This window comes from Hypanus sabinus, chromosome 2, assembly GCF_030144855.1.
Source record: "Hypanus sabinus isolate sHypSab1 chromosome 2, sHypSab1.hap1, whole genome shotgun sequence".
Taxonomy (NCBI): Eukaryota; Metazoa; Chordata; class Chondrichthyes; order Myliobatiformes; family Dasyatidae; genus Hypanus; species Hypanus sabinus.
Window position 1 is genome coordinate 140,197,513 of NC_082707.1, and position 12,125 is coordinate 140,209,637.

At 38.6% G+C, this 12,125-nt stretch overlaps 1 protein-coding gene across 3 annotated transcripts in view; it reads right to left on the reverse strand.

Moving 5' to 3' along the window:
* stxbp6 (syntaxin binding protein 6 (amisyn)) overlaps positions 1-12,125 on the reverse strand; it is a 340,603-nt gene that overhangs the window by 38,953 nt on the left and 289,525 nt on the right. Inside the window, exon 7 of one of the 3 annotated variants that reach the window (XM_059956026.1) lies at positions 178-1,229. The exons of the other annotated variants lie outside the window; for them this stretch is intronic. Coding sequence (XP_059812009.1) covers positions 1,209-1,229 — 21 coding nt within the window. The 3' untranslated portion in view covers positions 178-1,208. Of the gene's footprint in view, positions 1-177; positions 1,230-12,125 lie in introns of those variants that run through there. 3 annotated transcript variants of the gene reach the window in all.

Sequence of the window (12,125 nt, forward strand, 5' to 3'; positions counted from 1 at the left end):
GGACCTGTTTCCCAATATCTACAGCACTGTTGGCCCTGACTTAATCCATTTTAAACTGTTTTCATTCTTCTTACTTTTGAGAATAGGTGCTGAGACTACTCTCAGAACAATTAATGGACCTCAGGATTCAATGAACTGTTCTCCTGACCTCTCTAAGCCAAGCATCTCCTACCTAAGGTAGAACCCAAAGTGAACACAATTGTCCAGGTGTGGACTTGCACAAGCCCCTATACATTCTCTGCAAAATTTTGTCTTGCTTAACCTCAACACACTGAGTATAACAATTATCTTGTTCTTTGACTTTGTACATGTTTGCTCTTCCAGTGTGAACTTTGTTTTCTATACATGGATACACAAATCTCGTAGTACATTAACTAATTCCAAAAAAAGGGTTTACTTTTCTGTTTTACCTGTCAAAGTACCTAATTTTCATTGATCCATATTACTACACTACCCGCCATTTTGCACAATTACCTAACTAGCCCATTTCTCTGCATCTTCTTCATAACTTACTTTCCCATCTAGTTTGTATTGTCAACCAATTTGGATATAATACTCAATTCCCTCATCAAAGTGCCATACAAATTGTAAATACCTTTGTTCTTAGCACAGAGCCTTGTGGAGCTACGTTAATAATCTTCCCCATCAAACTAACCTGTTCTTCTGTCTATGAACCAGTCTTTAATCTGTGACAACATATTAGTTATCATCTTGAGTAATACTTTATAAAACACATTATCATCCCACCACAGCTTCCTTTAATACAGTAAAACAAAGACTCAGATCATTTAATGTAAGATATACTGCAGGGCGCAGGGGAGTCATGCTGAGATTTTTCAGACACTGACTACTGCAGTTAACATCCACCACTGAAAATTTCACTCTCACTGAGGCCCACAGATAGCATAACACTCCCTTGGGTTCTGTAAAAGGCAGGAGGAATTCTCCTTATTTTAGGATTACAAACTGCAGAGCCAAAAGTCATATATTGTTTGCATGCCTCATAATCCATTATTCTGATTGCAAGGATGAGAATGCAGCCCCCAAGTCCTGTATTTTTTAATTTCACTCTCACTTTAGTCATTCAGTTATTTCCCCGTACACTGAGCATCATATCTTAATTCCTCTGGCTGGTTACAGTTTAAAAATCGAAACATGACATCATTAGGTCAGGTACACTTGGTCTTCTGAAACTGTTCATCATGGTTCTATTCTGCTGCTGAGATCAACTGGAAAACAATACATATATATAAGAATGAGTTGGCACAGATTAATTTTTGCATGTGTACAGCAGCAATAGTATAGCTTTCTGTCTTCATGTTATCAAAGTTGAACTTTGGATTGAACAGGATAACTATTACAAACAGGACTATCTTCTGCTAAGTCTTGAAACTCCTGGATTCGTGAACAGCCAACAAGCAGAATTTTCCAGTGGCCAATAATTAAAATACAACCCCCCCCCACCCATTCCTGTTCAGACATGTCAGTTGATTAACCATCTCTACTGCCATGATGAGGCCAATCTCAGGTTGGAGGAACAACACTTTATATTCCATCTGGGTAACCTCCAACTTAAAGGCTTGAGCATCAATTTCTTTAACTTCCAGTAATCTTTCCCCCTTCTCTTTCCCTCTTCTTCCATTCCCCACTCTGGCTCCCCTCATAACTCTTTTCCTATATCATTCCCTGGTGCCCCTCTCTCCTTTCCTTTCTCCTATGGTCCACTCTCCTTTCCAGTCAGATTCCTCCTTCTTCAGCCCTTTACCTTTTCCACCAATCTCCTCCGAGCTTCTCACTTCATCCTCTTTCCTCATCCACTTGTCTCCTCCCATCATCTTCTAGCTTGTAATCCTTTCCCTCACCTCATCTTCGCATTCTTGCTTCTTCCCCCTTTCATTTCAATCATGATAAAGGGCTTCAACTAGAAATGTTAAATGTTTATTCCTTTCTATTGATGCTGCCTGACCTGCTGAGTTCATCCAGCATTTTGCTTGTGTTACTCTGAATTTCCAGCATATGCAGAATCTCTTGTGTTTATCAGATACAGATACAGTTCTAAATGTGATCTTTTGGGACCAATTTTTTTTCTCCCCTTACAATCCAAAATAAAAGACATTTTAATACACCTCAGTTCAGAAACTGCATCTGTATGCCCATCAATAACAGTCTGTTTGAGTCAGCAGCTTGGGGTAAGAAAGGGATATCAGCAGTCCAAAATCACAGTAAGATGTGTTGCATCTTAAAAGCTCTTATTTTGAATATGTGAAACCACATGATGTTAATAACATGTTCAGTCAGAATGTGACAATTTTTTTCACTGCTTCCTGCTGTATTCCCTGCTTAATGCTCAGAGCTTTAACTTTCTTTAGAATAGAAAAACAATTACTGTGGAATCAAGCATTCAGTAAGGTGTTACTCAAGCATAGAACACACAGTATCAGAACTGCAGGGATAGGGAGAGTTAGCAGTTCTGTAAATGTTTGTAACTCAATAGAGCTCAAACATCCATCAATGCTCAAGGTCAGGCTTTGGCATCCCTTGTCTTGTGCTCTGTTGCCAGAGCTGTTCTTGAATTAGGAGTGGGGGACTGATGGCCGTTTGGTAGGCTAGAAATACTTCCAGCTCCAGGGTGCAAATGAAAAGTTCAGGTAAATGCTTAAGTGATTTTATGTTAGCTATGTGTTTTTAATACCTTGCTTTTATTTAAGGGCTTTAAACATTAATATAAATGTACAGAAGGTATTTATATTTACTTTATGTTTTAGACCTGACTGAGTTTTTTGACAATGTGATGAGATTGCTGAGGGTAGGGCAGTGGATGTTGCCTACATGGATTTTAGTAAGATGTTTGACAATATCCCTTATGGGAGGCTAATCCAGAGGATTACCATGCATGGGATCAACAATGAATTGGCAGCTTGGATTCAGAACTGCCTTACACATATATGACAGAGAATAGTGCTTGAAGGGACTTATTTGAGCTAGTGGTCTGTAATTAGTGAAGTTCCGCAGGGATCTGTGCTAGGATCTCTGCTGTCATATAAATGACCTGGATGAAAATGCAGATGGGTGGGTTAGTAAATATGCAGATGATACCAAGATTGGTGGAATTGGTGATAGTGTAGAAGACTGGCAAAGAATACAGCATGATATGGGCTGAGAAATGGCAGATGGAGTTTAACCCAGACAAATGTGAGGTGTTGCACCTCAGTAGGGCAAATACAAGGAGACAGTACACTGTGAAGGGCAAGGTCCTTAACAGTGCTGAGCAGAGAGATCTGAGATCTAAGATATTAGCCCCTTGAAAGTGGCTACACAGGTCGATAAGGTGGTTAAGAAGGCTTTCAGAATGCTTGCTTTCAATAGTCGAGGCACTGAGTTCAAAAGTCAGGAAGTTACATTGGAACTTTATAAAACACTGGTAAGGCCGTCTGGAGTACTGGGTACAGTTCATGTCGCTCCACTACAAGAAGAACGTTGAGGCTTTGGAGAGGGCATAGAAGAGGTTTACTAGGATGCTGCTTGGTTTAGAGGGCATGTGCTATCATGAGAGTCTGGATAAACTCGGGTTGTTTTTCTCTGGAGCCAAGGAGGCTGAGGGGACATCTGATAGATGTTTACAAGATTCTGAGAGGCATAGATAGAATGGATAGAGAGTATCTGTTTCCCATGGTTGAAATGTCTAATTCCAAAGAGCATACATTGAAGGTGAGAGGGGCGAGGTTAAAGGGGGATGTGAGGGGTAAGTTTTTGACTCAGAGAGTCATGGATGCCTGGAATGCGCTGCTTGGTATGGTAGTAAAGGCAAATACATTAGTGGCTTTTAAGAGATGTTTGGAAAGGCACATGGATATAAGAAAGATGGAGGAATATGGACATGGTGTAGGTAGGAGGGATTAGTGTCAGCCGAATGGCCTGATCCTATGCTGTACTCTACACTTCTATTCTGTAACCAAATCTTTATTGTGAAATACTGACAATGGTCTTCCCGGAGCTGGTCCTGAGTAGAAAGTTGCCTGAGGTATGAATGCTGCCTGAAGACAGCTCTGCCTTGCTAGCTGCCTCTCGTGAGTGGACAGTGAAGTCAATCAGAACTCTGAACCCTTAAAAGGAAAGTCCAGGCAGTGAACCTATGTAGTTGGCTGGGTCTACCATGACCAATGAATGAGGATTTGTTCAGGATTAGAAGAACAAGGGGAAAAGTACCCTATGTTCAGGGTTTCATTTGGTAGAGTGCAAGAATGCTCTAAGAATCACAGAAATTTGTTTTGAGGGACTGGATGAGATGACCAAGTATGACTTCCAACCATGTTGATGATCCAAAGCTGAGTGAGAAATATTTGTAGGAAGCATGACAAATAGTCATCAACCCCAGGTGCTGAGGGGCAGGTGAGATGGATGCAAATGAAGGTAGACATGGGAAGTGGAAAGTCATGAATTTTGAAATGAACACTGAGATAATTTTACAGTTTTAAGGATGGTGCAGGGAAAGAAGGGCTAGGTGCCCTTCTGAACATAGTTGAATATGGTATGGCAGGTTAACAAAACAGTAACTAGTTTGTATGGCCTAAAGATGATGCAAGGCACAAAAGCTAAAATACAGGTATACTGGCTGACTCCCAGCTGGAGCTGATCACCAATCACTGCCAGAGAAGCAGACCATTAAGCAGACAAATCTCTGCTGGATGACAGTTTCCAGCAAATGGAGCAAGGTCTGCTGGGAAGTCTCTGGGTGAATGAGGCCCTGAGCAGGAATAGAGTCACTACCCTAGTGGTGGGAAGTAGTAAGTTGCTTTTTATTTTACTGTTATGTTTTATGGTTCCCTTTATAGCACAGATCCTTGCCCATGAAGTCATGCATAATCAGGACACTGAAGCATGAATTTCCATTGAGGATTTCTAACGTGCACATCATGTCAGACTTCTTCTGATTTCATGACAAACTGGTAATCACTTGAGATTTAACAAAAATACAAATAATAGATGTCACAGTTTCTGCCAAAATTATATACTTGGTGATCTATCCTAGTTGATCCTTTGTGAAACTTGGGCAGCAAAGTGAAATAAACACAAGACACAAAACCATTCTACACATCTCTCTTCCTGACAAAACAGATAGTGTCACTAGAATATTTCTTCTTAAAATGTTGCCAGAGGACTTTAGGATTACTACTGCACAACATATGTGGTTACCAGGATTGCAGCCAGAGAGATAAGAGAATTGAGTGAGATAGATGAGCTCATGGCAGAAAATCTTAAAGATAAAGGGAAAATCCACTAATTTTGTCTGGCAAAGGGGTTTCTTTCGCTCAAACCCTGTTAGAAATGCTTCTTTCACAGACAGAGCATCTGAAAGATAAATAAAGTGCAAATGTCAGTAATTTTGATGTTCAGAGGTGAGAATATCATCAGAAATTGTTAGTTTCAAGTCAAAACTCTGACACTGTATGTACATGTCAATCTCATAAATCACAAGGGGTGGAAATCAAACTATGTGGCCTCGCAGTCTGCAGTTTAATTAACAGTTTAACATAACCTTTCATTTGTTTCCATTTCTACTCTGTTTCTAAGTTTGTAGTGTACAGTGCATTTTGATTAATTGGGACACATAGGGGCCAGTACATTTTGATCCAATTAAGCAGCTGCTCCAATTAGTTGGTTTTATGGAAATAGTTTAAAAAGGTATATAAAAAAAAGATAATCACACAAAAAAGAAAATTTGCAGATGCTGGACATCCAAGTAACACACACAAAACACTGGAGGAACTCAGCAGGCCAGGCAGCATCTATGGAACAAGTACAGTTGATGTTTTGGGCCGAGACCCTTTGGCACAAACGGTCCCAAATAAATGAAGGGAATCCTGGCTATTTTCTCAATTAGGTTTTGTTCTTTAAGCACTGTCCCAAATAAGGGGCTGCCACTTGTGACCTAGATAAATGGTCATCAAGGTAAGATTAGGCAAAACAAGGCAAGACCGCAGGCCTTTGCCTTAACCTGGCCACCAATGGCAGGCAGCAGTTGCCCACTGAATCCAAATGGATTCTCAACTCCCCAAGGTGCTAGTGAGCTTCAGCCAATTAAAAAGGTCTAGACCATATTTGTTTACAAGCCAGCCTCAAATTTACCTGATGTAGTTGTATGAATGTTACTTAGGATTTATAAGAATTAAGAATCCTAAATTTAGGATTTAGGATATCACCCTGTTTCCACTCACCCAATGACCAGATATCCTTATTTATAGCTTATTCCCATGATCATCCCATTTTTACCCCATCAGAGAAATCCCCTTCCCAACCTTCTTTACACCTTAATTTGCTTCTTTTCTCAGGTCTGACAAAAGGTCTCTGACTTGAAATATTAACTGTTCCTTTCCATAGACCCGACCTGACCTGCTGAGTGTTTCCAGTAATTTTTGCTTTATTTGAGAATTCTAATATCCACAGGTTTTACTTTGTCACAACAAAAACGATAAAAAAAAACTGAGCAAATCAGATGAATCTGAGGTAAAAGAATCAGTTAACATTTCATGCCTGGGGTTCTTCACTGAACTGAGAAGAGAGTTAATCTAGGTAGCAGAGAAGGTGAGAGAAGATGAAGGGTGGATCAGTGGGAATTTCTCTAATAGGATGAAATTATTAAGCTGTTAAGATCATATTAAGTTTGTCCATGTAAATTACAGCTAACATTATGTAGTCTGTTAACTACTCTAGTTTGCCCTGTTGGGAAGGGTTAGCAGATGAGAATATGTAAATAAAATAAACAAAGGACTGCATGTTAAAATGGTCAGTTCTTATACAAACTGTATATGAATGTGTGTATGAACGTTGGAGAATCCTATACTGATCCCTGCAGGCTGCGATGTGCCCAGTAGGAAGATAAAACATTGTCCCTCTACCTTGCTTACAGCCTAACTGTAACAGTACAGAAAGCCACAGAAAAAGGAGTCACAGTAGGAGTGGGATGGTTAATTAAAGTGAAACTCAGCGTCATCCCTGCAGCCCAAGTGTAAATGCTGCACTAAGCATTCATCAAATCTGCAACGAACACTGAATGTAGTTTATCACCAAACTCTTTCCCCAATGTCCCCACAGCAGCTAGCGTTGTTGATCTCTCTCTTCTCACTTTTACTGCTCACCACTAATCCTCAGATTCTGTTAGCAAATCAACAAGACTCCACATTCCAAAGCAACCAAAACTTCTATTTGTTACGCTGCAAAGTACGAGGTTTGAGGGGAAGTGATATTGGAAAATTATCTTGTCAGCTTTTCAACTGGTTTCAGTGGGCCAAAATTAATAGTTACAGAGCCTCGCCACATCACTGCACTAAAGTATCTATCTATCATCTATCTATCTAGTTTAATATTAAAGTCACAAACCTAGTTCCCTGAATTATAGTGATAGTGTACTATATTAGTTCTTGGGACATCATCTCATCTGAACCAAAATGTGAAAGGTCTGCACAATCAAAACAAGCAGTCAATATTTTTTGGTTTTGCACATTAATGCCTTAAGAGCCTATTTTCAACATTTTTTGTTCTTACTCAGATATGTTTTCAGTGGAAACACTCCACGGAGGAGCATCAAAAGACTCACTGGTTTGCTCATGGCATTTCATAAATAATGTCAGGATGATTCGGTACACCAAGTAGTTGTCTAAGCTGTACACAACTTGCTACACAAATAACTAATTTACATTTCAGCACATTACAGAAAAGGAAAGACAATTTTTTGCAATAAACATCTCAAAAGAGACATGAAGTGACATCTTCTGGCAACATTGAGACACAATTGAAAAGAAAGGTGGTGAATACAGGACTGAAGGTGTTATTTTGAATGCACATAGTTTAAAAATGAGGTAGATAATCTTGCAGCGCAGCTAGGAATTGGCAGGTATGATGCTGTGGTCATCACAGAGTCATGGTTGAAAAAAGATCACAGCAGGGAGCTTAACATTCAAGGAAACACACCGTAAGCAAAGGACATGCAGGTAGTCAGGTAGGCAGAGATTGTGGGAGGTTATGTTGGTAAAAAAGATACCAAATCCTTTGAAAGAAGTTACATAGGATCAGAAGATGCAGAATCCTTGTGGGTGGATTTGAGGAACTGCAAAGTAAAAGACCCTGAATGGAGTTATATACAAGACTCCGAACAGTAGCCAGGATGTGATGTACAGACTACAATGGGAGATATGGGATTCAGTATGCAGGCAGATTGGGAAAACAAGGTTGGCACTGGATCCCAAGAGAAGGAATATATGGAATGTCTACAAGATAGCTTTTTAGAATAGCCTGTCTACAGAAAAGGCAGTTATGGTTTGGGTATTGCGCAATAGACCAAATATGATTAGTAGGTTTAAGGTAAAGGAACCTTCAGGAGCCAGTGTTCATGATAGAACTTACCTAGCAGTTTGAGAGGAAGAAACTAAAAACAAGATGTATTGGTACTTAAGTAAAGGCAACTACTCAGGCATGAGAGAGGAGCTGGCCAAAGTTATTTGGAAGGGGGACTAGCAGGGATGACAGTAGAGCAACAATGCATAAAAGCAAAGAGGACATACAGCACAGCAAAAATTAGTGGGAAGCTAGAAGATTGTTAAGCTTTTAAAAGCCAACAGAAGGCAATTTAAAAAAAGCCAATGGAGAGAAAAGGTGTAATATAAAGGTAAGCTAGCCTGTAAAAGAAGAAAATAAGTGTTTTTTCCCAGACATATAAAGGGTAAAACAGGGCCAAGAGTTGACATCAGACTGCTGGAAAATGATGCTGGAGAAGTAGCAATCTAGCACAAGGAAATGCTGGATGAAATGAAGTAGCAGCATGCCAGAATTTTGAGAGTGTTGGGGACAGAAATGAATGTAGTTGCTCTTACTAAGGTGAAGTTGCTAGGGAAGCTAAAAGGTCTGAGAGGTAGAAAGACACAAGGACCAGATGGACTATAGCCCAGGTTTTGAAAGAGATTGTAGAGGCATTAGTAGTGAACTTTCAATATTTTCATTAATTTCTACATAGTAGAATACAGAGTACAAGAAGATAAAATAAGACCAAATACATTATATTTGAACCACACTTGTTATATTCATGTAAATTAAGTTAAATCAAAATATTGAAATGTGATAATTTTATTATATAAAAAAAGAATCTAAGCCCGCTACCAAAATCAAAGCTGTTTGGTAAAGAAAGAAAAGAGGGGAAAAAACCCTTATCATATAGTGAAATACGTTATTAGTCAACATCCGGACTTTAACAGCAAATTAAAGATTTTGAAAATAGTTCAAAAATGGTCCACATAATGTTTGGAAGTCTTGGCTAGATTCAGAAATTGAACAATGTAGCTTCTCTAAATTTAAGCCTGACATAACATCACATAACCATTGAGCGTGAGTAGGCAGAACAACATCCTTCCATTTCAGCAAGAGCACCCTCCTAGCTGTAAGAGAAATAAAAGGCAAAATGTGCATATCAGATGACTCCAAAATAATATTTTTTCCTCCAACAATACTGAATAAGGCAGTCAAAGGGTTAGGCTTAAAATGTACTTTGAAAAGTACAGAGAAAGTTTGGAATACTTCCTTCCAGTATTTTTCAAGACTCGGACATGTCCAAAACATATGAATTAGCGAAGCTTCTCCAATCTATCACAACTGGGAGATATATCCAAATAAAAACAAGATAGCTTATCATTGGTCATGTGGGCCCTATGGACCACTTTAAATTGTAGGAGGGAGTGGCGGGCACATAACGATGAAGTGTTAACCAATTTAAAAATTTCACTCCAAGTTTCCTCAGAAATTGAAGTCTGTAAATCTAGTTCCCAGATATTTTTAATTTTGTCTAACGGAGCATTTCTCATTCCCAGCAACATACCATAAATATTGGATATTGAACCATTATGAAAAGGTTTCAAATTAGAAATTACATCTAATAATTTCTTATCGGTACTTTTAAGAAATGTATATAATTGAGATTGCAGAAAGTCTCTAATTTGTGGATATCAAAAAAAGTGGGTTTTTGGTAAGCTATATTTAGCTGACAATTGCTCAAATGAAAAGAGACTTCCTCCAAAAAACAAATCCTGGAAGCACTTAATACCCAATCTATCACATTATTTAAAAACTAGATCGATCATAGAAGGTTTAAAAAAATAATTAGGTAGTGAACTTTCACGAACCTTTAGATTCTGGAATGGTTCCAAATGAGTGGAAAGTCCCAAATATCACTCCACTCTTTAAGAAGGGTGGGAGACAAAATACTTGAAATTAAAGGGCAGTTAATCTGACTCTGTGGTTGACAAGAAGTTAAGAGTCCATTATTAAGGATGATGTTTTGGGGTTGTTAGAGGCACATAGTAAAATAGGCCAAAGTTAGCATAGTTTACTTAAGCGGAAATCTTGCCTAGCAAATATGTTGGAATTTTTTGAGGAAATAATAGGTAGAATAGATGAAGGAGAGTGAGTGTATGTTGTTTACTTGGATTTTCCGAAGGCCTTTAACAAAATGCTGCACATAAGGCTGCTTAACAAGATAACAGCCCATGGTATTACAGGAAAGCTACTAGCATGGACAGAAGATGGGAAGATGGCAATGAGTGGGAATAAAGGATGCCTTTCTGCTTGGCTGCCAGTGACTAGTGGTGTTCCACAGGGATCAGTGTTACATTCCTTACTTTTCATGTTGTATGCTAATAATCTGGATGACAGAATTGATGACCAAGTTTGCAGAAGAGATAAATATAGGTAGAGGAGCAGGTAGTGTTAAAGAAGTAGGAAGTTGGCAGAAGAATCTGGACAGACCAGAAGAAAGGGCAAAGAACTGGCAGATGGAATACAGTTATAGGGAAGTATAAGGTCATGTACTTTGGTATAGGGAATAAAGACATAGGCTATTTTCTAAGCAGGTAACAAATTCAGGAATTAGAGATGCAAAGGGACTTGGAAGTCCAAGTGCAGGATTCCCTAAAGGTTAACATTGCAGTTGGGTTGGTAGAGTTAATGTATGATGAATATTTGATGGATCTGGAACTGTAGTCACCGAAGTTTAGAACGATGAGTGATCTCATTGAAACCTACTGAAAAATTTTTGTACTTGTGTCCACATAACAATGATCTAGACCCAGTGAAACAAGAAAGAAATTAAAGTTGTAAACAGAAACATATGTTTGATGTCAAATCTAAGGTGCAGATCCATTCATCAATGTCACTGGTGAAATCAAGCTTTCAAACAGTCATTCATTTTTCTTCCACGCCCTTTTATTTTTTTTCTGACTTGCAGTTAAGTTCAACAGACTTACATTTTGTTATTGAAAATCAAGAGCACATTTGCTGAAGATTTAAAATAAAATAGAAAAAGGTGTAAACATTCAGCAAGCCTGCTAAATCTATGCAGAGAGAATGTTTACAGAGGTTAACTTTTCATCAATATAATTTATCTGATGACAGGCAACAGACCCAAAAACTAACTCCAATTTTCCCTCCACATATGCTACCCGACTTGCTGTGGATTTCTCACATTTCAACTTCCATTTCTTCATTATATTCTAAATTACTAAGAGGAGAAATGAACTGAAATTAAAGGCAAAAACATAAAAAAGTGTTTAGTGCATTGAGGAAAAACATCCAACATATTAGAAGTTTGGAGTAGACTGTTGGCAAGGTAATGGTACAATAACAGTAAATGGGATCGATGAGTTTACAAACTGGGACACGGACAGAGAATGTTACTAAGCTTTGGCTGAAGATTTTGCTGCATAAAAAAGGGGGGAGTCAAAATAGGCAGATGACTCACCACCCGTTTCTACACACTTGATAGCTGTTTAACGAAGAGCTCAGAGAGTACATCATCTACCCACTCCTCTATCCAGGGAACATTGCAACATATTTGAAGGGAGAAGATATTGAAATAGCAAAATAAAAACAAACAGAAATTGCACAAAAGTAGGCAAGGGCTTTCATTAAATATAATACGCTCAGCAATTGGTTTTGCTTCATCAAAACCATTCAGGCTAAACAATAGGGAATATAAAATGACAACTACACTTCTTAAGTAAAATAGCAGAAAGGTTATATTTTAAGTATAATGATCTGCTTCTGCTGAAGTAACCTCAAGAGAATTCATATTACTGGGGAGGAAG